The sequence below is a fragment of the Exophiala spinifera genome (assembly GCF_000836115.1).
Source record: "Exophiala spinifera strain CBS 89968 unplaced genomic scaffold supercont1.5, whole genome shotgun sequence".
NCBI classification, from domain to species: domain Eukaryota; kingdom Fungi; phylum Ascomycota; class Eurotiomycetes; order Chaetothyriales; family Herpotrichiellaceae; genus Exophiala; species Exophiala spinifera.
Window position 1 is genome coordinate 2,352,108 of NW_015622517.1, and position 25,371 is coordinate 2,377,478.

Sequence of the window (25,371 nt, forward strand, 5' to 3'; positions counted from 1 at the left end):
GGCCAGCCGTAACGGAACAGAGGAGGAGGCACCGATTCATGATGGGAATGGACGGATCACAGCGGTACTACCGGGGAGCTCTTCCCCCGTGGATACCTGTGTACAGTAGGAGTGAGTGCTGTGCTGTATTTGATTCTGGACTGCTGTGGTATGGAATGGCAAGATGCTAGATGCGGATACCGACATTGATACGGATACAGCTTACCGCTCCAGATACGGATACGGATCCTGTAGATTTGTTAATAGTTGACGACTTGATGATATAATTAGATATGAAGATGAACAAGAACAACAACAACAACAACCGGATTCTCCTCGATATCATTGCATACATACCTATTGTTTCGTCGTCCTTCATCATGTAGTCTTATTTGTGGTGTTCTGGGCTCATACTCGTTCTCGACGTATTGAATTCCCACACTATTAGGAAATGGAGTATTATATAATGACAATGTTTCGTAGATTGGTATAGGCATAATTAAACGATTAAAGTGCATTTCATTTCATTAGGAGTCATCATTCATAAAACCGTTACCGCAGACACTCACTACCTGTCTCCCTGATTCACGGTAGGTACCTATCCAGAAAGGGCCAAAAAGGAAACGCTGTCTCTCTAGAACGAGCCACGGTCCCCCCCTAACTAGTCAGGGGGATATCCTCACACCTCACGCGCCCATACACATACACGACAATTGTCGCTTCGTTCATGCCCGCAGGGGGACAAGCTTTTGCTTGCTCATGTTTGTTCACAGATTCAACCAAATATCCTCATCGTCGTCCTGCTCGTCACCACTTTTCTGAATCCGGGTCGCCTCAGCACGCCGAGCTTCTTCCACACTCGTCTCTGCCACCACCGTTGTCATTGGATGACTCGTCTCATCACTCCTCATCACACTTTGACCATCTCGAATATCGTCCCATTGTAAGGGAACATCTTCACTCTTCTGACTGACAACGACTTCAGCACATTGTTCCGCGATGCTCTTCAACCTCGCCTTTCTCTCCTCGATCACTTTTGCCCATCGAGCACGCCACGCTCTCTGAATCGTCACCGCGGCTCTCACACGCTTTGACGGCGTCAAGAGCCTCGAACACAGAAACGCGAGCGCAGCCAGGACAAAGCCACGATCAAAGATGTGCGTTGTGCCGCTGGATCCCGCCGAAAACAGGCTTGAGAACTGGTCACTGCATCCTAGTCGGCGCAGTCTCTCTGCGAGACTGAGACGGAGGCCGAGTATCGTGGGGTCAGCCTTGTCGCTTGTCTCCTTGGTAGTCGCAACCTGGCATGCTCCTTCGTACTCATCCACAATCGCCTCAAACACTCTCCCGTCAGCAAAGCTGGTCGTGAGATTCTTCACTACAAGTCCGTGTTTCCTCGCCACCGCTTTCGCCCAGGCCTTCAGTAGCATCTTGTATCGCACAGGATCGTTCTCGTCTTCGTCTTCGATCGCGTCGAGAATGTCTTCATCATCATCGCCCGCCCCACCAGCCCTACCCAGGCTCAGTCGGCGGAGTCTCTTGACCTCGCGTTCCAGATCATGCCAGTCCAGAAGTCCACATAATCCCCATTTACTAGTCAGCCCCCAAAGAAGCTTGACCGTCTTCTCTCTGAAGCCGTCCACGATGTCCTCTGCACGAACGTCACGCACGAGCGGAGCTATGCCCTTGACGCCCTGCAGTGCACTCAGGGCAATTTGGACATTGTACAGCTTCGTCGCGCGACCGAGGCACGGGAACTTCAGGTGCTGGGACAGAGGCCAATCGTTCTGCCCTTCAAACAGCATCAGCGTCTCGCCAGAAGGCAAGAGGACCGTTGTCGTCGTCGTCGTCGAGTCAAAGTCCCGCGCGTGATCTAACCCGTGAGACGCCGAGGGGTAGAGAAGAAGTTCGACTAATCTTGTCAACCGGACACCGTCACGGAGGTCGATCGCGAGATTTTCAATCTTGTACCCGTACTCTTCCAGGGGATACTGAGAGTGCGAGACACCGTAGCCGACATGGCTCAACGATCTGATCGGGTCGCCGGCGCTGGGGTTGAGCTGCTGGAAAAGAGCCTTGACGACATCAACTGACGATTTGTGCGGAGAGGTCGTTCGAAATAGGCACGAGCTGGTCAATGGAGGTGAAGCTGTCTTGATATGGTCGAGGAGTCTAATAACCATCAAGCTTCGCAAAAGTGTTCGCTGATACGACCAGGCTGAATCATGCGGTTTTGATGAAGCCTCGTCTGGGTTGCGATCTTCGTTTCGGATGAGAAATGTCTCGATGAACCGCTGCACCGTTTGACGACTCAAGTCCTTCTCTTTGTCCAAGCTGCGTCTTGTCGCGGACACTCTGGCAGAGGTGGTATTGCACTGTCTGCCTACGACGACCTCAAGAACCGCACGGAGGGAATTCAGTTCATATGTCTCAAGCCATAGGTCCGCAAACGCCTTCCGTCTCCCCAAGTCCGTCCCTAGTCGGATTGCACCCTTGAGAATATCATTCGGTACGGCCAAGGCTCCATAAAGCAGTGCTCCCTGCAGTCTCTTGAACAGCATGCTGGTTTCGGAGTTGTTATAGAGTTCTAGTAATTGGACTCTGAGCATGCCGTCTTCGACTGGGCGGGACGTCAGTGACGACGACGATGCGTACAGGTTGTTGACAAGCTGTGTAATGGCAATCTCTTGATGATTCAACCAGTTGTCCTCGTACATTGACGGAGACGCAAGATCCTCTGTGAGTACTGGATACGAGTCGAGGATGGGCTCCGCTTTGATCACTGGAGCCACGAAGCGAGTAGGCACAGTTGGCTTCGTAGGGACGACTTTTTCTTGTAGTTCCACTGCTGGCGACGGCGAGGGTTTCTTGACTGGTACAGGTTGACTTGTGCGGACCCGTGCACCAGAGTTCCACGACCGCTTTGACCCTGCTGTGCCGACGGTGCGACCTGGTTGCTTTTCCACCGCTCGACTCATCGAACTAGCCGTTTGCTCATGGAGTCTGGATGCAGCTGGCTTTAGGTCGTGTTTGATTGTGGTTCTTGTGGGTGGATAACCCATCGTCTGTGTCTTCGCCTTGTCGACCTTGGCTCCTGCCAGCAAACCCGACTCGACATATCCAGGCGGGACGTTCTCTTTGCCCCCTCCCTGCCCTATCCGATCTTCGACAACGGCGGATTCCTGAACGTATCTCGAAGAAACGCGAAGAGGTCCACCACGTTTCGGGGACAGAGCGATCATAGAGCGACGTGGTGCGGCTCTCTTTCTGGCCATCTGCGCCGCGATCCCCGTCACCTCCAGCTCAGCATGCGTATCTGCTGGTTTTGGGTGCGCGTCGACATTCAGGTTCTTGATAGGACTGAATATCCCCATGTACATGCTCGGCATCGTTGTGTCGTCGTTCGGAATGTATATCGTGCCGCGCCGAGCTGGCTTGAGTATCGTCGGTGAACGCAGGTCCATGTTGATGTTAGCTGTCGTATCTTCAGGGAGACTGGGCAGAAGCGACATGTCGTGGTTTCCAGTCGCATGGTCTGCTCCGTGCCGTCGGGGCGCCTGGTGAAGTTCGACTACCCCCGAGGGTCTCGATGATGGACGTGCTGACTCGTGACTTTGCACCGAGACCGACGGAGCAAAGGACACGCGCGCGGCAATCTTTGGTCGTTGGGGTGGCTGCGAAAGCCCTATCGTGCTCTTCCGTCTTGCCGGCTCCCTCTTGAGCTCAACAGACTTCTTCTGTATCGACTCTGGGTCCTCGTGAATCGAGAAATCGACATTCTGGGTCGCCCTCCGCACTGAGGCCGCGTTACGCATACGCCGTGGCTTCGTGTTTTTCAAGCCTCCAAATGCCGACGTGAATTCGATGTTTGCTGTCGTGTCACCATCACCGTCGACTAAGCTCAGAATTGAATTGTCTGCATTGCTTCTGTATGGCGGCATGGGACACGGTGTGCCGGAGATGTGTCGTAGCATCGTGGCTGATTTGGATTTGCATCCCTTACTTGACGCGTCCACTGACTATCGGTGTAAGCAGTTATCGAAGTAGCGAGATTCCTTTTGTTACTTTGGTCGACGTGGAGAATTAAGACGCGTCTTCACAGAGTTCGAGATCCAAGATGAGGCGGCCCAAAGTGGCCAACGGTGGTTGCGAGGGGCAACGCCGAGTGCCACTTTCAAAGCGCCACAGCCTGAACAGCATCGATTATTGTCATCATAATCAACCTGGGCGTCAGAAGGAATATCGAAAGGTATCTGGATGGCCGAAGCCTGAATCATTGAATCTGTGGAACTGAAATGTCCTTCATGTGAAATCCCAACGCCAACGCTATGCTATGCCATGCTAAGCTATATCTACATCTCAAAAACACCCGACCGAACTTCCCCTTTGCCCACAATCAAGAATAATACTACAGCTCGTCCCTGGTAGGAAAATGAATATCCCATGATCGCGGAGGTACTGGCAATCCCAGCCACCAACTCCACGCTCTTTTCATTTCAAGGATAAATACGGCGCTCAACTTGAAAGGCATATCAACCCAACTTTTCAACACCATCTTGTATGCACGCCAAACAAGATCAAGCTCGGTCCAGAAGGCGTCAGAGATTGATGGGGTTGGTTTGCGTTCAGGTTCAACGTCGTAGGGATCGTCGTCGAGGTCGCCAAAGTCATCAAGGTCTGCGGTTGCTGCTGCGGAAGGCATGCTGTCTACTTTCTTCGGGGCCGTCAACGGGCCCTGGGTCTCGAGTACGCTGTAGTCACCAGTATTGACTGCCATCCGGAACTTCTGAATGGCATCAAGACTGTGGCTGACCCGGCCCAGCGTGTTGACCAGAGCGACGAGCTCAGTTCGTCGGAGATGCGGGTTTTCACCGTTCTTATTTTCATCGTACTCGAATAGGATCTTAAGAGCAGCACCATAGCCTGCAGTCTGCACTTTTCCCCACAGACGACATTTGTCGCATCCCACGCAGTCCATCAATCTGGACACATTGCGGAATTTGTTCCTGAAGTCCTCTTTGAGGTCGATGACGCCAGGGTCTTGAAACATGACAGTTTCGTCAAACGTGTGTGGACCAGCCGCGGCCTGATCCGCCAAAGCAAGCACTTTCTGTTTTGTTTCAAAATCGATCTCGGGATCTCCTGAACAGAAAGTATAGGATTCAAGATGCTTCCTAGCTTTTGCTAGAGCTCTTGTCAATATGGCGTAATTGAAATATAGATTTGAGATGCGTTCAGGATACTTGTGAAGTCGTTCCTTGTAGCACTCGACATTGTGGACCCATTCGCCGGTCGTCTGATTAAAAAATTCCCAGCAGAGGTGTGTGGATATGGAAGCGTGCATGCCGCTCACAATGCGATAAAAGGCTCGCTGTTCCAGACATTCGTCATCTAATGGGTAGAGATCGTCACCGTCATCCACGTGTTGTCGTCCGTACTCTTGAAAAACATTCTTCAAATTCTGGGCCGCTCGTAGGGATTTCGAGTTGGACGAACTACCGCGGCTGGATTGGGCCGAGAAGCAATTCTCCTTGTATATTGCGTCCCACACCTGGCGAGCTCCCATGCCGGAGTAGCCTGTGTATCTTTCTGTGTTGTTGACGAGACTAACATAGTCACCCTTTCCGGTTGTGCCCTCGTCTTCTGGTACACAGTAATCTCTGTCGTCGCATTCATCATCATCTTCCAGGACGCAACTTTCGTCCACGTTCTCTCCCAGCTGGTACTGTAGGGGTCTGTCTTTGGGTCTCTCTCTTTGTTGGGCTCGTCCGGGGTGCTTTGCCCTGGCACCCTCGAGTTTGCTAAGTTCTTCCGCCCGCCATATTAAAGGAATGTCGCTCTCGTCCTCGATTGTCTCTACCGCGCATGCACGGTTCCCACACATGGAATTTTCATCGCTCCAAAAGGGACAGACTTTGTTGTACAAATTTAATCTATAGTAGGCAAAGAAATCGGTTTTCTGGGTCAAGTCTTCGAGCGAGGGATATAACTGGGCGTTGAGCCTTTCTAGGTCGGAATAGGAGGTGCAAGCGTCGCTGACGATCGAATTTGGATCTATTGCGCACTGAGGCTCTGCCCCGGCACAGTGAGGCCGGAGGAGGAGATAGAAGGCGAGGAAGAATTGGGAAGCGCCGTGTAGTCGCATGACGGCGGTGTTGCGCACATGTGGCGAAAGGAATGATTTGGGAGAATGAAGAAGAGTGAATTATCGCGGTATGTATCAATTAAAGAGAAGACTGGATGAGAGGCAAAACACTCGGTTTAGTTGTAAGGAGGAATGAGGGCGTGTCGAGAACAATCTGGCCTCAAAGAATGAACACATTCATCCGTCCTCCGTGTTGTATCCGCCCTCACTCCATCCATGAAATAATTATTAAACACCCGTCATCGCAAACCAGCAAGGGGTTTATCATCTGCCGCCTTTGACTGGTCAGGCCACTAACTCTCCTCGCAGCACAGCCTTCCTCAGCACCAGACCCTGTCAATAGAGATTTTATGCTCGTTCCCAACTGGCCTTTTGCGCGGGCTGTCTCGGTGACAGCGCCCAGCCAGCAAGATACTCCAGCAACCTCTCCTCTCCCTCACCTTGCTACATATATATTATGGTCCTAGGCATGGCCACTTCCATAGTTTGCTGATGTCCTCGGTCCGCATTCATCAGGGCTGTTAGGCACATCATACCACAGCAAGCGCTTCGTGTACCAGTCATATCTGATGCCTAGGAATCATCATTGAACGATCCGCTCCTTATGCTCCTGCTCAGAACGGCGCCCTGGAGCGTTCAGAAGACATTATTGCTTAAGTTGCTAGAGCCCTGCGAGTCCCTGCCAGGCGTGTGCCTATTCGGCCAACATGCCCAGTCTGTACTCCGCAACTCACTAGCCTACATTACCTAGAACTTAGTGGCCTGACTTAGTAACTGCTAGTATGTGACCCTTGCCCTCCCCTGTCATTTGCTCCCAACGGTGCTCAACCTCATTGAACGCCGACATCTTGGAAAGGCTTCTGTATGGACAACCAAACCTACGGTGCTGTCGGCGAGGGTCACGTCTTGGTCGCCGCCACATGGCCGTGGTTGAGTCGTGCGCCACTCTCTGTTAAACACACATACGAAGGCTTTTTCGTCTCAAGTGATAATGATCTCAAAATTCCAGCGGCATCTCATCCTGACACAAAGCCTTGAGAAATATCAGCTTGCCTTGAACCTGGATCAAATACTCAACCTGGGTTCGATCCAACAACGTTATCGATGGCGGTCACCACTCCTGCACCGTTTTCTTCGCTTCCTCCTGAGATCCTCCTTCACATACTCAACCATCTGGCTTTTAGCGACATTTTGAGGTTCGCGAGAACATCCAAACAGCACTATGCGGCCTCGGCACTCGCTTTACAAGAGCTTCAACTCGCAGTTCTCCCCAGGCGTGTTCACGGCAAGTTGGCTTTCCTCCACAGCGCCAACGTGAATGACCCCGACTACGCTTCTGGCCTCGAGGGCCAGGATTCGCTCGCTCGGAACCAAGTCATCGTCACTTCTTGTCTTGAAAACCCGGTGATGTGGCAAAACAGGCACGAATTACACCCTTCGCCCGCCCGGTATCGAGAGGAACTGATCCAGTTGCAGAACGCTCTGGCGTATTCGGCCCTGGTTTCTTCCACACTTGTCAATCTGCAGTCCTTGACATTGCACATGTACGACATAGTGTCGGCGCCGTTGACGGAGCTACTGGCCACTCGATTTCTCAAGCTTCGCCATCTTCATCTGAACTTCAAGCACCGTTATATTCACGACACATGTCTACCTGCAGGTTATTGGGAGCACGCCGAGCTTTTGCGGGGGAGCCCGGCGTGGAATGCACTGGCAGGTCTGGGCCACAGGCACGAGTCAAAACTAAAACTCCACCATTTGGAAAGTCTGACTCTTGAGAGGGCTGGCATCACAGAGGCACAGCTGAGAAAGTGGATTCAGCAAAATCCTGGCCTGAGAGAGTTGCAGCTGGTCAACTGTCTGGGTGTAGATTCCTCATTTGTCAAATGGCTCGGTCAGTACTACAGCGACAACTGGGATAGGTCTCCTCATCCGACAAAAAAGTTGAAGCATTTGGCTTTTGAAGAGTGTGCGTATCTATCCCTCGGCACAGCAGAATCATACAGTTGGCTCGACTCACTGCTGGTTCCTGGTGTCGGTGTGCAAAGCACCAAGATCACAGACGACTCCTCCGCTTCACCTTTGCGGACATTATCACTGTCCAAGTGCCCACTTACCTCGACATTTGCCCTCCTTGAATATCTAGATCAGAAGCCCCCACTGCTTGATCGGATTGGTCTACCCAGCGATCGCGTCCTGGTTCGAGACTCAGCCTCGCGTCCTTCAAAGTACCCGCCCGCCGAAAGTCGGCCGGACCGAATGACACTGAACACGAACACCGTCAAGACTGCTTTCGACACTTTGGGACCGTGTAACTCGAACTTCCCCATTTCTAAGTACTTTGGCGAAAGCCTGTCGAGGTACAAAGAGTTGAGCGGATATGGTCGCGAAAGTCCTATCTCTGCAGGCCAGATCGAGCCGGATACTACATTGTGACAAATCGTAGTACTACCCTCGGAAGATTCCGAGCCTGGGACACAAGGTCATTGCTTGTACGATCCCCAACGTCTTGTCGACCTCATTAGACTTGTCACTTGTCCTGTGGCCTCTACAGCTCAACAACAATCTTTTCCAAGTTCACACCGGGCATCAGTATATCAAGACCTTTGTTCAAAGATTCCAATCCCTTGCCCACAATCCTGGGTTTTGGTCCGGGGATGAACTCGCCGCTGGCCAAGCGAGGAGCCAGCCAATCATTAAAAGTCGCCTTGTATTGTTTGTCCCTTGCGTCTCTGTCGCTCGGGTTGATGACAAATTTGAGATCAACGCCCTCGGCTTGAGGTGTGTCTTCGCCCAGAGGACCGACAGCCGATGCGATACTACCACCACCCGAAGCGCTCACGATGTTTAGGAGCGGCTGGACGTCTGAGCCACCGCGGTCACCAGCGGCGCGGTAGATGGTGCTAAGTTTGATGGCGTCCTTCTTGGCGGCGGCGAGAAGCTTCGACACTACCTCGGGGTCCTTGTAGTCGAACACCTCCTTCGCACCAATGGACTTGATGTAGTCGAAATTCTTAGGGCTGGCGGTCGCGTACACGGTGAAGCCCATGGCTTTGGCACTTTGCACGGCACAGATGCCCACGCTTGACGCGGCACCCCATATCACGACACCCTTTTTGTCGGCCGGGCTGAAATGTGTGGACGTGTTTAAACCGATGATGTGCCAACCACTCCAGGCCGTACCGACGCCCATCTATAAAGTCTGTGTCAGTTCTGGACGAAAGGAGGACTGGGCACGCACCGGGGTGGGGCTGTTCAACTGTCCGAGTAAAGAGAAGAGCGAGTCAGTTAACTTACGGGGAGGGTGGCGGCGTCAATGAAGTTGAGTGAGTCCGGGATGGGACAAGCAGCCTCATACTGAACAAGGACTTTGGTCTGGTAGGATGCGTAGTCGTTCGCGTCCGCCTCGCCGCGGCGGTAGAAAGCGGACGCGAATGCTAGCACGCGCCCTCCTACCTTGAAGGGTTCGGGGACTGATGAACCAACTGCTTCGATTGTGCCTGCGATGTCGGATCCTAGGATGGCCGGGTAACTGGTGAGGAAAAAGCCCAGCGCCCGTTGGTAGCAGTCGACTGGGTTGAGCGCAATGGCAGCCACCGAGATCAAGAGATCCTTGGGACCTGGCGTGGGAGTCGGGCGGTCTTCAATGACCAAAGGAGATCCTGCCGAATGGAGGAGGGCTGCTTTGTGTGTGGACATTGCTGTAGTAGTTTTCAGGGCTTGTCGCAAGTCTCGCGTTTTGAATCACGTTCCGAGGTATACAGACAGTAGAAGCACCCCGAGTCACCGGGCACGGGTTCTTCGCGAGGAGTACAAGGAGAGAAGAAGCTTGAGCAGACGAGAGGCGTGTTGAGGGGTGTTTATATGTTCCTATGTTCCTTTCTGGCCCCCTTCCCCTCTCCGGTAGTCACACAGTGTCGATCCTTTGGCGCATTGAGCGCTCTCGGTGGGATTGACCAGTGTCGGATCGGGCATCGCAATATCATTAAGCGGGCAGAGACAGAAGACCCAATCGTGTGGTCGGATTTCGTGCATAAAATACGATTCTGGGTTAGCGTCAGCCTTGTCGCAGTAACTAAAGCCGGAGGTGCTTGAGACTTTACGTAGGACAGGGACGTGTGCGTTCGTCTTCTCGTACGAGTCCCTCCGTAAGCAGGTCGGTCCATGATCTTCAGCTTTGTCAAGCATCGTCTCCTACAGGCACAACATTCTTAATCCCCCTTATATCCTACCGCCGTAGACTGTGAATTTCGTCCGTGACACGTGATAGCAGCGTCGAGAGAAAGTCTCCGGGGCTGTGGACGCGGGCAGTCTTTGTACCGAGATCAGAAACCACCAGCAACATACGAGTACCGACGGGGGACTTGATGGTAGAATTGTAAATTCTATTTCTTTTCTTCAGGGGGAGAGAGGACCCGATGGATCTCCGTACAGGAGACATAACGTATTGCGAGTGACCGAGTTCGGCCAAGGGATCTGAAGCCATGCATACTCTCTAGCTTCGAGTCTTTGAAATCGTGAATATGGATGATCCATCCTTGATCGACGCCCCGCGCGTGGTTACAATGATGATCCTCGTGTCGGGCAAGCCACATCGACGGCGGCGTGGGCGGCCGTGGAACAAAGTCTGCACAGAGTCGCGCAGCTGACCTCGGTGCGTGAGGCTGAGATTGCCTTTTCCAGCACACTCAATACGCTTTGTCCCAGGCCTCCGACCCATACTCGACTCTCTTGTGCTCAACCATCGCACAATAAATGACCTCAAATCACCAAACAAAAAGACACACCATGCCTCAGAAAGCGGCCGCAGACTTGGAAACCGGCTCGCCGGCGTTAAAACCCAAGGACTTCGACTACCTGTTCTCCCGCGACGACCGCCACGAACTCTTCTTGGAAATGGTCAAGGTCGAAGTCAGCAACATCCTAAGCGACTACAATCTTCCTTCCGACGGGAACGCTAACAGTACCAACCCCTCCTCGTCCTGCTCCGGCGGCAACAACAACAACAACAACAACAGGACCATATTCACCACCTCCGATGGTCAGCTGCTTCGGCGCATCGCCGAGACCCAGATGAAGAAGGCCCTCGAGGACAGAATCAAAGAGAAACAGGACGTCGACAAAGGTATCTACACCTTACTGGGCCGGGAGAGCATCGAGGCGGTCCGCGCCATCAACCAAGCAGTGGTCACCATCGCCGCCCTGGGCGCCGGTTTCACCTTCACGGTGATATTTTCGGGGCTAGCTCCGCCGAACAAGGGCTCTACAGAGGCCAGAGTTAGGCTCTCCGTCGCTGTGGCGTGGCTGTTGTTCGTCTTGGCCATGTCCCTCGCCAGCTACGCCACCGTGCTGCAGGCCATGAGGGAGCAGATGGTGACGGTGACGTACCGCTGGCGAGTAGCCCAAGGGCTCATCTTGGCCGGGGCGCTTTGTGCGTCGGCAGAGGCCGTGAGAGCTTACGAGGCTGCCGTGGGCGTCACTGCTTTCGTGCTGATTCCGACGGTGACGATTGGGTGGATGGCTTGGACTAATAGGTTCCGGGTATGGAAGTTGATCAAAAAATAATCTGCGCAGTAGGTGTTCTTCTAGGTGAAAAATCTTTACGAGAGCCACAATCGACCATTCCGTCGCTGTGAACAGTAACGTGGAATGAGTCGGGGGTAAAAGTTGTTCGACAAGATTGGCCAAGAATGGGTTGACCGACAGTTACGGAGGCACAATCGAACTGGAAATTCTTCGAACTCATTCATACACATGATTACATTCCAAGTTGTCGGCGATGGAGGCATCATTGTTGATCTTTGAGCAGGCTAAGGAAGAAAAGATACACGGTGTCGCGTACATCCTCCTGTAAGCTCATGTGGATCGTCACAAAGGTCTCTTGTCAAGTGCGAGGCTCTCCTGAAAGCATTCACGGTCGAAAAGACTTGGGTTCGATACTATGTTTGTCAATGTTTGGCAGCTCGCGCATCCCTAATACAGGTTGCTTTTTGTCGTCGGCCAGATAACGATAAGATCTCCTTGCACGTGACCTGAAAATCTCTAGTACCGCCTACACTTCAGTACTAACTAGGTAACTTGGCCGGGTAAACTCCGCAGGCATTGCAGGGCCAAACTTTTTCCTCGACTCGTCCTCGCCATTCTGTAGTCAAGCGGTGAGACGGTACTTTAAAACCCGCCGACTTCTTGCAGAGTACTTTTCTTTGCCCTTTCTTTACTAGGCAGAAACCAAGTCCGCTGGTCAGGCGGCATCACCCACCGCCACCATGCCTCAAAATGAGTATATGGAAAGATTTCAAAAACTGCACGGCAAACGTCTGGACCACGACGAGCGAGTGCGCAAGAGACAAGCAAGAGAAGGGCACGCACAATCCGAAAAAGCACAGAACCTTCGTGGGCTGAGAGCCAAACTGCACCAGAAACAGCGCCATGCCGAAAAGATCCAGATGAAAAAGGCCATCAAGGCGCAGGAGGAAAAAGACGTCAAGTCGGCCGGGGCCAGCGAACCGTCCTCGACGCCGCTACCCAACTATCTGCTCGACCGATCACAGGCCAACAATGCAAAGGCGCTGTCGAGCGCCATCAAGAACAAGCGCAATGAAAAGGCCGCCAAGTTCTCGGTGCCGCTGCCGAAAGTCAAGGGGATAAGCGAGGAGGAAATGTTCAAGGTGGTCAAGACGGGCAAGAAAACCGCCAAAAAGAGCTGGAAGAGAATGATCACCCAGCCGACGTTCGTGGGGCCGGACTTCACGCGGCGACCCGTCAAGTACGAGCGCTTCATCCGGCCCATGGGCTTGAGATACAAAAAGGCAAACGTCACGCATCCCGAGCTGGGCGTCACGGTGCAGCTGCCCATCATATCCGTCAAGAAGAATCCACAGAACCCGCTGTATACGCAGTTGGGCGTGTTGACCAAGGGAACCGTTATCGGTAAGTTTGTGGACTTTTGAGAGAGACTGCTATGCTCTCTGCTCTACTTGGTGACCGGGCTAACAACGACGCTTTCTAGAAGTCAATGTGTCCGAATTGGGTCTCGTCACGACAGGTGGAAAGGTTGTATGGGGTAAATACGCCCAGGTCACAAACGATCCAAGCAGAGACGGATGTCTGAACGCAGTGCTATTGGTTTGAAGCGGATGTTGTTGGTTTTCAACTTGGTCGAGACGTCTCATTACCCAACGCACAATCTCGATGTTACGGTATCCAAAACAAATATCACGAAATCACGAAATCCCTTTTGTGCACGACCGATGGAAAGCAAAGGTTTGGCGGATCACTTAAGCATGCGCTACTGCTATCCGTACTAAACACTATTCCGCAAAGATGGCAGCAGACTACAACTCTTCTGTGAAGATGGCATGGTCAACATAGCCCATTGCCTTGACCGCAATCTTTGCGCTCTGCAAGACTCTTCCTTTCAAAGTCAATGTTTGGCCAGGTTTCTCGACTACACATCGTCACGTTATTACACGGATCATCAGCCACGGGTCTCTTCTTGATACGGCATCAACGGCATAGAGAGGAAGACTTACAAACGTTCGTTATTTTGGCCATTACACCATACGTCGCCTTGAACTCGAACGGCTTGAGTGCTTTCCATACCTGCATCACCGTGTCCGGTGGCAAGGGGATGAAATTCGGAATGCTCCAGAGGAACTGATAGGATATGGTATCCTTCCTCTTCCCCGGGTCGGGGTTATGTCCCGACGCCACGGCGAAAATCGTATCGGCGACGAACAAGGTCGGGATGGGTGTGTTTGGTGGTGCAGAGTGCAAGACCATACTTCCCGGGAAATGACCTCCGCATATCGCGGCCGTGAGACCTGGAAGGAGTTCCGTCGTGGGTTCTTTGAGCAATCTGAGTGTGGCGGTCGGACAGTCTTTGCGGTTCATCCAGACCGAATCTACTTCGGTGACGTAGACGGGACATTTGAAGGTTGTGGACCAGTCTGCCCATGTTCTTAAGAGATCAACACGGAACATGTTAGCTGGGCTGTGGGGTCTTTGCAATGGGTGACATGGCTCTACCAGTACTTGGGATAGGCAGTGATAGGACTGGAAAAGGTGATGGAAAAACGGGCCATGCGCATGCGGGTACTGGTGTTCATATTTGTTGCTGGTTAGGGGCCGATGGGCGCTCACGTGTAAAAATGCGGATGAGAAATGACAATGAACTTCAACCCGCCCAGTTCTGTGATCTAATTAGAACGGCAAATGCTTGAGTTAGCACAGAGTACTCGTAGCGGGGATTTGAGAGGGACTTGTTCATGTTTCGTCCGCCATACAATTCAGCAAATTCACGATGGGGGATGTGCTGTGCTGTGTTGTGTTGGGGGTTGGGTTGGGGTTTTGAAATACCGAGTAAGGTATATATATATACACATAGAAAGATAGGAAGGTAGAGCACTTTACCTTGTCCACGGTTTCCTGGTCAAGAAAGGCAATGAGATCCCACAGGACGTTCCCGTGCGGCGTACGAATGAGTCGAGCGCCTTGACCTATACCGAACTTTGAGGGTGGCGTGACCAGTCATTAGCATTCGCGTGTCTCATCGTATCAAGTAGTTGTTCGCCGTCAAGGAGTCAAGGAGTCAGGGAAAGTTGCCGGGTGGTTTGGATTTCTTTCGTGGGTGGGCACCGGGTCCATGGTGGGCATAGGTGTAGGTGTAGGTGTAGGTGTAGGGGTAGGGAGTATGAGTGACAAGGTAGGTGGATAGGTAGATAGAGCTAGGTAGGTAGGTAGGTAGGTAGGTACCTTGGGTTCCGTATGTATCTCAATCACCGTGTCGTTATGAGGACACTGCTCGAACACGTTCTTGTACCCTGCCGGGTCGGCCCTGAGGTTGGCCAGCGTCGTGAAGGATTGACCTGACGGCGGGATGAATTGGCGCGGGTCCTACGAGACAGAAACAACCAGGAAGATGTCCAGTCAGCACAGCACATATACATCCGTTCTGCACGACAGGTATGGTGAGGTACGTGTGTGTGTGTGTGTGTGTGTGTGTGTGTGTGTGTGTGTGTGTGTGTGTGTGTATGTATGAAGGGCATGTGCCCAACAATATCAGCCAGATGGCAAATGGCTAACAGTACATCGGGGGGATGAAGACAGAGGACGACCAGAGGACTAGAAAAGAAAAGAAAAACCAGCAGTCAAGAACTTATCCGTACATCACATATCCTACACGTATCTTTCCCCTCGGACTCGTCGACGTCGTACTGGGCTCCGCAAGTGTTGCAGACCAGGAGGGTGTCACTGGTGACCAAGGCCGGAGGGGAGGACATGGTGTCGTCTGTGTTTGTTGTTCCTCAAGACAGACAAAGTAAGTATCTGATTCGAAAGGCGGCGCAGGTATTCCAGTGCCGTGGTAGATAGTTTATATATTATCGCATATGCAATACTCCCATACGAGGGGTCCAAGCAACCAGATACCTAAAATACCTCCGAGTCACAAGTACGAATACGAATGACTTTTGTACGAAGGTGCTCAAGAGTGGAGGGAGGGAGGGAGGGAGGTTGAGTCAGCACCAACAGGTCTAGACCTCGAACTTCAGTAAGCAAATACAGTCAGTATTGACCTTGACTACGGTCGCTACGTGTATGTTCACTTTTACACCTCACATCTCCACACGAATGAACCTCGACTCGATTCGAGACAAGTTAGAAATCATTTTGGGTTGCGGAGGATGGAGGATGGAGTCCGGAGTGATATTGCTTTCTAATCCCCTTGGTTTCGACCTGGATCTAGAATTCATACACCTCCCCCCACTCCGCAGATGTTTTTGTTCCAGACAGAGTGATGACCAGGCGGTCCAGCAGTCTTGCACAGTTCCAACTCGATCTTCGTTCGTTGTCGGAATCACCACACCATGTGTTCTTCGTTCCAAGTCCCCAAAAAGTCCATCATTGTCGTAGTCACCAACGCAGGCAGCAGGACACCACCTCCGAGGACCGGCGCCTCACATGTCCAGATAGACCTGCAGTAGTAAAACCGTGATACCAACCTCTACATGTACAGACTTGCTGTAAAAACCACATCTCGTCGGATCAACTCCCTCGCCTTGTCCATCTTCTGGTACAGGGACGGATCCCCGATGAGCCGCGCGGCACTCATGACTTCTCTGCACGTCTCGTCCAACCTCGTGACGACTCTCACAATCGTCCCCTCCATGACATCAGTCAGATCAGTGATGCGATTGAAAGACATTCCTCTCGCCCACTCGTACACAACTTCCACCAGACCAAACCTCGGCCGAGACTCGAAATCGTTGGCATCGTCAGAGGACAGGATGACCTGATGCAGGATCTGGTACTTGTTGACCTTTTCCGCAATCTGGATGATGGCCTCTTTGCCCCGTTTGAGGTTCTCGCTGAGCTGAGGTTCATTGTCGGTTTTCTCCTGGAACACAAAACACGACAAGAGCGCGACGATCTCTTCGGGTTCAAACCTGGATAACCACACCGTCAGCACAAAGCAAACTCGATACCCACACCCACATCGACATGCACAACGACGAATGCAGAATTTGGGATTTTGGGATTTGCGACATGAAAACAAAAGCACCACGTACTGCGCCAACACATTTTCCAGAATCAGCTCCGTCAGAACCAACTCATCCGCCGAATGGATCTCACAAGCAACCTTCCCTTTCAACTGGACTCGAGACTCTTCGTCGACGAAACCCAGATCTTTCAAGACTTCGGTTCTCTGCTGATAGTCCGGCAGCAACGACAGATTCTGGTCAGACATCAACATCTTCAGCGCTTCGATGTTCTCCTTGATCAGCCATTCGTCGTGCTGCATGCCGTAATGTTTCAGAAAGTTGGGACAGTCAAGACACTGCGCATTCTGCGCGACAGCCGCCACCTTGGTCCTCTCGGCGAGCAGTTCGCGGACGTGCAATTCGGGCACTTTGTTCCAGTCTTGCTCATCCCACACGCTCGAATCCCACGATGGGTACATGTTGACAAAATCCTCCTCGGCAAATTTCTTTTGCACTAGTTGTGAACTTAGTAACGACCGTAAATCGACCTGTTAACAATAAAATTGTTTCAAAATTGTAAGCATTACCTTTCCTGACTTTCAGATACCAAGGGGGTCCTCTAACCTTGACAAGCGTCTGGGTCACGCATTGCACATCGTCCAGCAACACTTGAATCACGCTTTGCTTCACTTTCTCTGGCTTGTCTGGCAACGGGGTGAACATAGTTCGGAATCGTGGGAGGTAGGGCAATAGGTCTTTCGTTGATCGCTGGGGGTCGATTTCCGAAATCTCCAGGACGTTGAGATGAGGCACAGGGCCGCCTCGCGAGCCGTCCTCGAGCAAAACGCCGACTTTGCGAATACCGTCCTGTGAGAAACACTCAGTCATCCCATTAACGGATCTGACGGAACCAACGACGCTTACCTTTTTGTACACGATCAATTTGCGGGCTTGCCAGAGACGGCGACCGACTCCCGACGACAGTAGGTTGATGTGTAGCTCCTTCGTCAGTTGTTCAAACCTCATGGCTGCTGCATGACATGTTTCTAGGTCAATGTCGCAGATATCGCAAGGCTCACGCTTGATCTTGTCGAGGTTTGCCTGTGAAAGTGCCACCTGTTTCTCATGTTGCGGGAGTAAAGCTTGAGTCGCATTCTCAGAGAAACTGCGTTTGATCATCTCCTCAATCTTCAAAGCCTCGACTCGCATCAGATTCAGTATCATGTTGTAATGCAACCGGAATTGACTACGAAGTTTCGTCGCGGGTCCGGTAATCATCTGAGTCAGTTCACCTGCGGGAGGAGCCTCGGATTTTCCGGGACAGACGATGATGACCGTGCCGACCGTGTCAAGACCTCTGCGACCAGCACGGCCAGCCATCTGAGTGTACTCGCCCGGAAGTAAGTTACGAAAATCGCGTCCATCGTGTTTGCGGTAGCCCGAGAAGACCACCGTTCGCGTGGGGAGATTGAGGCCCATGGCGAATGTCTCGGTGGCGAACAAGACTTTCACCAACGTCCTCGCAAACAATATCTCGACGATTTCCTTGACAATAGGTAGGAGGCCGCCGTGGTGTACCGCGACGCCACGTCCAAGCATCTCTCGCAGTCGTCGGATCTGTGGCAATCCGCGGTCTTCGGGCTTCAGTCGCGCAATCGACTTTTCTATAATCATGTGAATGGCACTCTTCTCAGTGGCTGTGCAAAAGTCTTGGTTTGATAGAGAGTCGGCATTCTCCTCGCATCGCTTCTTGGAGAACACAAAAATACACGCAGGCAGAAGATTTTCTTTTTTCAGGTGTTGCACGAGATGGACCCAGAGATTGCGATCTTGGGCCGCAGTTGTCCTGCCACCACCTCTTCCTGTGCGTGCGATGTTTCCGTGTCCGCGATTGGCGACTTGCCCCCGTTGTTGCGAGCCCCCTCTTTGGTTCTGACCTCCTCGCTGGTTCGACCCGCCACGCTGAGGTCCACCACGTGCTTGTTGCCCACGGCCGCCTCTTTGAGGACCACCTCGGGACGGAGTCTGCGCCTCAATTGCTCTTTGCTCTTTCACCTTGTCGAGGCCGGAGAGAATATCGTTCGCTGCTTTCCAACCTTTCTGGAGGAACCTCTTTTCAGAGTCAACTATCTTGTGCATCTCTTTGCCAGCCCACAAATAATGCTCGAGAGGAACAGGTCTTTTGGGTGTCGAAATGACGTAGATGTTCTTCTTTTTCGTTCGACCCACCCAAGAAGCAAACTCGTAGGTATTCGGTACAGTGGCCGATAGGAGAATAAGAGTGACATGTTCAGGGAGCATGATGATGACTTCTTCCCATACAACACCACGTTCAAGGTCGTTGACGTAGTGGACTTCATCAAAGATGACGAATTCGACGTCGCGGATGAGATCAGCTCCACGATACAGCATGCTTCGCAGAATTTCTGTTGTCATAATCAGGCAACTAGCCTCAGGATTGATCTGGACATCGCCAGTGAGTATGCCCACATCGTCAAAGACATTCTTGAAATCGCGGAACTTTTGGTTGGAAAGCGCCTTGATTGGAGACGTGTAGATAGCCTTTGTCATGTGTTTTGCGGCCAATGCAATCGCATACTCTGCAACCACCGTCTTTCCAGCCGAAGTGTGTGCAGCCACAAATACCGAGTCTCCGTTTTCGAGGTGGTACACAGCTTCTTTTTGAAAAGTGTCCAGCTCGAAAGGCCATGTCCGAGCCATGTCAGGAACAAGTTCATGGAAATTGGGAATGTCTTTGTTGATGTCGACTACATGTGCCCATTCTCGTCCGGACTTCTTTGTAGATGCTGCCGTCAATTGACTGTGCGGTTCAAGAGAAGGAAACTCGACGGGCAGCAAGTCGTCGAGGTCGGTGTCCTCGTCGTCGTCGTCGTCATCATCATCATCATCCCCCTTGGTCTCCTCGGTCCCATTTGTAAGTGGCGGTGTGGTTTCTCCATTTACTTGTCGCTCCTGAGTGCTAACCGTGTCATTATCGGCCTCTGCCAGTGTCTTCTCGACATCTTCGTCGTCTTCTTGAGCCTCTTTCGTCTTCTGATCTGCAAACTTCATACCACGAGTGAAACCCGGTGGGATCTCCAAGAGGCCATTCGCCCCTCCAAAGCTGATGATCTGATCGAGTCCACGCTTCTTTCTGACCGTTCGATTCTCCTCCTCCAGTAGGCTCTTGTCCTCGTAAGCTTGGATAGCATCAACTCCATCAAGCCCACCTGGCGCAAATGGAAAGAATCCCGCAGCCCCTCGGACAAAATCAGCTCGATTGGCTGGTCTTCGAAGAAGTGACGTAGAATTCTTTGCCGTTGCACTTGAAGCTGGTACAGTGACCTCTTTGTAGCCTGTTACTTTGCCTTCAAGTCCCTCTCGCGTAAACCGAGTAATTGTCCTCGTTTGTGTTGGAGCCACCTGGCAAACTTCGGTGTAATTTGGTGTTAGGTAGTCCCATCTTTGCTGCAATTTATTGAGCCACTCTGGATTGAAAGTTGTCGGAGGTGACAAGAACTCTTTCTCAAGATCACTCTTGATCTGCTCCGGCGATCTTTGGGAAGCTCGAGCCCCTGCCATGATGAATTTCTGTCCTTGGCTGCACCCTACTTCCTTCGTCAGGACACCAGGACTCGACTGGATGCCGGTGTCTGAGACGATTCTCACTTCGACAATGATGTAATTAGTGCACGAATAACAGATGTCGGCGTCGATGGAGAAAACAAAGAACAGATGCCAAGAGCGGAACTCTGAGTTAAAGCAGCGCAAGTACGCGCATTTTGTAGGCAATCCAGTGTTGACATACTGTATTCACGTCCATGAGGACCGAGAACAGGCTCGGGCAAGTCAGGGGAGCATAAACCATCGCAACATCACCCGTCCATTGACAAATGAACCAGAGAGGGTGAGATAGTTGTCTGTTGTCAACAAGGCGGGTCAAAGCTGCAGAATTTTGGCGTCGTCGAACACCCGCGTCAACTTGGCCTCCTCATGTGTTGATGCGCTCTACTGTTCATTTCAGCGAGCCGACGGTGATTCTGATCGAGTATTGAGATTTCAGTCGAGGCTCACAGTGCGGAAGAGGTAAACGCCCTCGAGAGGATTTGGCCGACACAATGCAAAACTATTGTCATATCTCCACCACCCAGATACAATGACCTAACCCTTTGACCTGTCTCTACTCTCTTGCTCTTCTGCTTTGGTCACGGCAATCTTGGACAGCATCCTTTGGAAACACGAGAAATCCCACCCTGTCCGCCATGAAGCCTGCAACAGCTACCAAAGAATCTTTTCTACTACCCAAGTTGAAGTACAAACACAAATCTCCCGTTCAGACTGATCGCTTCATTTTCTACGACGTCAAATTCTATCCGTATTCGAGTCCGACGGAAGAGGAACCCATCTTTGCGGTTTTGCAACAGAAGGGAGCCCTTATTTACCGAATCTCATCAGAGCCTAGCCACTTCTTGACAACGCTACAAAATGTGGTGGATCAGCAGGAGATGGACGACGAATCCTCTCCCGGTCTGAATTCTTGCTCTTGGTGCTACATTGACCGAGAAAGGCCTTTGCTCGCGGTGGCTGGCGGCACGGGTCAATTGAAGATCATTGATGTCCTCGAAGGGGACCTGTTCACCACGTTGTCAGGCCATGGATACGGGGTTATCAACGACATTGCTACTCACCCGCTATACCCCTGGATTGTGGCCACCGCTTCGATGGATAAGAGCCTTCGGATATGGGACCTCCGGCGTTACGCCAGCCCGCACGAGTCTTCCACCATAATCATCTGCGGTCAGGCAACCGGCCACTGTGAAGGTGTTCTGACCGTCTCATGGCACGCAAGTGGCCGTTACTTGGTCTCTGGAGGCCACGATCAGCGAATATGTGTGTGGACAATGCCAGACTTATCTGACGGCTCGTCCTTCTGGCGCGAGATATCGCCACAGTACAGAAAACGAAGCTCCAACGAAGTTTACACCATCTATTATCCTCATTTCACCAGTTCAGCTGTGCACTCTAATTTTGTGGACTGTGCAAGATTTTACGGCGATCTGATCATGTCAAAAGCTGCGAATGAGAACAAGATAGTTTTGTGGAAAATAACGGGGTTCGATTCTAGTCAGCAGCCTCCTACTTCGGTCACGGCGCCAAAGATCGAAGACTACCTAGACACTCGCAATGGCTTCATGCGCAAGTTCATACGACGGGACGATGGACTCGTTGACGTTGAGGTAGCGGAAGAATACGATGACGAACCATTGTATGAGAGGCTACTCGAGTTCGAGACGAACGGAGCCGAACAATTCTACCTTCGATTTGGCCTTCTATTGCCCTCGTTTGCACATCCGGAAGTGCACCCTGTTTTGGCCTTCGCGAATGCGACATCCGAGCTACGCTTTTGGGATCTTGAGCGCCTGTCGCTGGGACACGCTGGAGGACTGGACGAACATAAGGCTCCAAAGCCCAAGAAGAAGTACAAGGGTGTGGCACAGCACATTCGACCACAGGATCGTCTGAACCGTGCCACCGCGACATCTCAGAATCCCATCCATGAATCCTCGCCAGCCTCCATGAGTTCCAATACAAGGCATACCTCTACAGATGCCACCAGCGAGATTTCCGAGGCAAATGCATCCTCGTTCGCTTCTAGGGATCACGATCGGTATCCCATCCATGATGCTCACGACCCCATCAGGCCCCACGCTAAAGTGTCTCTGCTTGAGTTGCAGTTCAAAAATCAGGCCTATTTCAATGCCAGAGCCGCCGACTGGAGCCCTTGTGGAAAATGGTGTGTTGTTGTGGGGGAATCAGCCAGAGGTACTGAGCAAGGCATGGAAGGCTTTGGAGGGTTTGCTGTACTTCAGCGATGAGGCTTTTGCGGAGGACATGTGAGACCTGTTCGTGAAAAGACGGACATGACGAGGAGGCTGGCGGCGTGAGGAGCCGGCAGAGCCTGACAGGGGATGCCAATCAATTACAGTACGATCGGCGGTACCTTGCAGGCTTCGTTACGGGGCTTGTGGGGATCCAATTCCAGGCGACATGCCAGCCTAACAAACAATAACAAAGTGCGACTGGGGGGCTTCTCTGGTCCTCGCGCATGTTTCTTGTTTTCGCATTCCTGAGTCTTGACCATTCACGCGACAACTACATCCTCACTTCTCCTGAGCCACCCAGCCGCGCACCTGAGTAGAATGACAGTCTCGATGCCTTGTCTTCGGAACGACCTTCTACCATGAATACGGACGCTGGCGAAACTACTGCGCAACTACAGAAATTCCTGCGCTATAGATCAGTGCGCAAAGCCGCCTCGACAGATCTTGAACTTAAAGCGACTTCTCCTCCACCACCTGTACCGAACAGCTTGCAATCTGCTTTGACACGATTACCATCGAGATACCACCGCAGGCCGAAGCCGGCGGCTGAGGACCCTCTCGTGCCCTTTCCACCACAAAATGTTGTGCAAGTTTCCAGCGCGACTCGGGATCCGGTACCCGCGCAGCATATACCAACAAGTCCTCCACAGAACGAGGCAGGTCATAGCCACAAGCCCAATGGGGCCCGCCGAATGGTCATAGGACATGGCCGGAAGCCTCTCTCCAATGGCGAGAAGTTGGGAGCAATGGCTACCGAGTCAAAGCCGGGCATGCGCCCAACTTCTCCTGAAACTGTCCGACGATCTCTAGAGATTGCGCGAGAAGAAGCTCGATTGACTCTGGAGGGCGACTTTGGTCGCTTAAAGGCACTTAAGCAGGAGGAGGCTCAGCGACGACGCGATGAACGAGAGCAGCGCCGCGAGGCAGCGAAGATTAACGCGAGAAAAGAATCTGTCGGGGTGGTCTCGCCGCCGGACCTTGGAGGTCCTCAACACACAAGGCCGACTAGACAAGGTGCAGAAGAGAAGCAGCATCCCCGAGAAGCTCCAAAGCCCAAGTTACGGACGATGGTCATTGGAGGAAGCGACGGGGTGTTGCAGGACAGGCATCACAAACGTTCTTCGTCAGCGATGCAGAGGCAGCATACCGTGCGTGAGACTCACACCAGGTCGAGCAGCACCGGGAAGATGTGTGAGACACGCAGTACTATGCCGCAAGCAGCAGTACCGCAATTTGATGCTCCTATCTCTGCGGTCAACGCCGGCGAGCGAAAGGTCAAGGTGAAATGCAAAGAATCAATCATCACTCTGGCTGTTACACCTACCACCACGTGCAAGGAAGTACTTCGGTCTGCGGCACTATGCTTGACGGAACCCATCGATGCCCGAACAGCAGTGCTGCTTGAGTCGTTCTCTCAACTAGGCCTGGAAAGACCATTGCGTCGATATGAACGTATTCGAGATGTCATGAACTCGTGGGATCATGACGACCAGAATTATTTGTTCATCATGGCTCAGTCGGAGTGTGCTGCGGCCGGGATCGACGATGCAGACGCCCCAAGGCAACAACCTACCGGCGTATGTCTGCAGATATACCACTCTCACCGACCTGGTAAATGGGATAAACGGTGGTTGAAGTTGAGAGAGGATGGTCAGATCACAACCTCCAAGCACGAGCACGGTCTCGATTCTACGAAAATCTGTCATTTGTCCGACTTTGACCTGTACACCCCGACATCAAAACAACTCAAGAAGCTCAACCCACCAAAAAAACTGTGCTTTGCATTGAAGAGCCAAGAAAAATCATCCATGTTCCTGAACGGCGTTAATTTTGTGCATTTCTTCAGCACAAAGGACAAGGGGGTGGCTGCAAAATGGTATACAGAAGTCCAATCTTGGCGAAGCTGGTACTTGTACAACATGGTGGGCGAGGGCGTGCAGAGTCAGCCCCAGGCTGTGCGCCCACCAACGGGAAAGAGCTCCAAGGAGTCGTTGCCGCCCCGTTCAGCTGGGTCGTTCAAGCCACTGCTCGGTGTCGACTCTGGCAGACCGAGTACAGAAACGGCTGCCCGACATGACGGTGTCCCTCATCGTCGTTTTTCCCAGAGTAATGGTAATCGACCGCTCCTTGATTTCGGCCAAGACAGGCCCAGCCTTGATGGAAGACCAGGAAGCCCACGTCAGTCGAGGAATCAGAGCCTTCCTCCGAGCGCCTATCCACGCAAGTTGACCATCGGCTCCACGGGTGGAAGTACATCTGAAGAGAGCCCTTTCTCTGGGACTGGCTTGATCGCACGTAGTGCCAGCCGAAAGTCACTGGGCAGGAACCGACCGGTCGGCGGCGGTCCTGGAGCTGACGGGAAACCACTGGTCGATCTTGCTCCGACTAGCGAGTTCACCGATGGGAGTTTGTTGAGGAAGATGGAAGCCATCGCTGTTCAACAAGGGAAAACGGGGCCCAAGATCTTCCGGCAACAAGGAAGGGAGATTAGTGTATCAGTAGGAGAAGGATTGGATTGAGGGTTCGGGCCACGAGGGATGAGCTACGACGTATTTACGAGTCAAACGAACCTACACCCATTGATGCCTGAAACGGATGACCAAGAGGGATGCCTTGACTGCTACGTACCCCGGTCTAGTATGTAGCTACAGCGATAACAATGATTGCATCATGAAGCATCCCCGTCCACAGCCTCACCACCGAGTCGCTGACCCGCCTGACCTGATAACGGCGTGAACTGTGAGATGACACTAAACCCAATGCAGGTGCTTGGCGGTGATGACATCAACTCACACGTCGGCGACCAGGTGATGGAGACACATGCAGTGAACCCAACAAGCCGTTGCTGTGTGCATCTTGTGCCGTATCTCACTATCTTGCAGAC

General features: G+C 52.3%; 10 protein-coding genes across 10 annotated transcripts; 5 read left to right on the plus strand and 5 right to left on the minus strand.

Annotated features, from left to right (window-relative positions):
- Window positions 1-746: 746 nt before the first annotated feature.
- Window positions 747-3,953, minus strand: PV08_07420 (uncharacterized protein; the record flags this gene model as incomplete). Its single annotated transcript, XM_016381750.1, has 1 exon — window positions 747-3,953. The coding sequence occupies one exon, from the start codon at window positions 3,951-3,953 to the stop codon at window positions 747-749; it is 3,207 nt and encodes a 1,068-aa protein (XP_016234852.1).
- A 434-nt stretch (window positions 3,954-4,387) lies between these two features.
- On the minus strand, window positions 4,388-6,124 carry PV08_07421 (uncharacterized protein; the record flags this gene model as incomplete). Its single annotated transcript, XM_016381751.1, has 1 exon — window positions 4,388-6,124. One exon carries the CDS (start codon window positions 6,122-6,124, stop codon window positions 4,388-4,390), a length of 1,737 nt encoding a protein of 578 aa, XP_016234853.1.
- Window positions 6,125-7,228: 1,104 nt separating this feature from the next.
- Window positions 7,229-8,560, plus strand: PV08_07422 (uncharacterized protein; the record flags this gene model as incomplete). The annotated part of the gene is made up of 1 exon (XM_016381752.1): window positions 7,229-8,560. The coding sequence occupies one exon, from the start codon at window positions 7,229-7,231 to the stop codon at window positions 8,558-8,560; it is 1,332 nt and encodes a 443-aa protein (XP_016234854.1).
- A 112-nt stretch (window positions 8,561-8,672) lies between these two features.
- PV08_07423 (uncharacterized protein) lies at window positions 8,673-9,823 on the minus strand (the record flags this gene model as incomplete). The annotated part of the gene is made up of 2 exons (XM_016381753.1): window positions 8,673-9,317; window positions 9,422-9,823. The coding sequence occupies 2 exons, from the start codon at window positions 9,821-9,823 to the stop codon at window positions 8,673-8,675; spliced, it is 1,047 nt and encodes a 348-aa protein (XP_016234855.1).
- Window positions 9,824-10,912: 1,089 nt separating this feature from the next.
- PV08_07424 (uncharacterized protein) lies at window positions 10,913-11,689 on the plus strand (the record flags this gene model as incomplete). Its single annotated transcript, XM_016381754.1, has 1 exon — window positions 10,913-11,689. One exon carries the CDS (start codon window positions 10,913-10,915, stop codon window positions 11,687-11,689), a length of 777 nt encoding a protein of 258 aa, XP_016234856.1.
- A 701-nt stretch (window positions 11,690-12,390) lies between these two features.
- PV08_07425 (ribosome biogenesis protein nsa2) lies at window positions 12,391-13,255 on the plus strand (the record flags this gene model as incomplete). The annotated part of the gene is made up of 2 exons (XM_016381755.1): window positions 12,391-13,054; window positions 13,134-13,255. 2 exons carry the CDS (start codon window positions 12,391-12,393, stop codon window positions 13,253-13,255), a joined length of 786 nt encoding a protein of 261 aa, XP_016234857.1.
- A 203-nt stretch (window positions 13,256-13,458) lies between these two features.
- Window positions 13,459-14,107, minus strand: PV08_07426 (uncharacterized protein; the record flags this gene model as incomplete). Its single annotated transcript, XM_016381756.1, has 2 exons — window positions 13,459-13,571; window positions 13,657-14,107. The coding sequence occupies 2 exons, from the start codon at window positions 14,105-14,107 to the stop codon at window positions 13,459-13,461; spliced, it is 564 nt and encodes a 187-aa protein (XP_016234858.1).
- Window positions 14,108-16,127: 2,020 nt separating this feature from the next.
- PV08_07427 (uncharacterized protein) lies at window positions 16,128-20,187 on the minus strand (the record flags this gene model as incomplete). Its single annotated transcript, XM_016381757.1, has 4 exons — window positions 16,128-16,569; window positions 16,693-17,119; window positions 17,193-17,472; window positions 17,530-20,187. 4 exons carry the CDS (start codon window positions 20,185-20,187, stop codon window positions 16,128-16,130), a joined length of 3,807 nt encoding a protein of 1,268 aa, XP_016234859.1.
- A 680-nt stretch (window positions 20,188-20,867) lies between these two features.
- PV08_07428 (uncharacterized protein) lies at window positions 20,868-22,481 on the plus strand (the record flags this gene model as incomplete). The annotated part of the gene is made up of 1 exon (XM_016381758.1): window positions 20,868-22,481. The coding sequence occupies one exon, from the start codon at window positions 20,868-20,870 to the stop codon at window positions 22,479-22,481; it is 1,614 nt and encodes a 537-aa protein (XP_016234860.1).
- A 365-nt stretch (window positions 22,482-22,846) lies between these two features.
- On the plus strand, window positions 22,847-25,006 carry PV08_07429 (uncharacterized protein; the record flags this gene model as incomplete). Its single annotated transcript, XM_016381759.1, has 1 exon — window positions 22,847-25,006. One exon carries the CDS (start codon window positions 22,847-22,849, stop codon window positions 25,004-25,006), a length of 2,160 nt encoding a protein of 719 aa, XP_016234861.1.
- Between the last annotated feature and the right edge of the window lie 365 nt (window positions 25,007-25,371).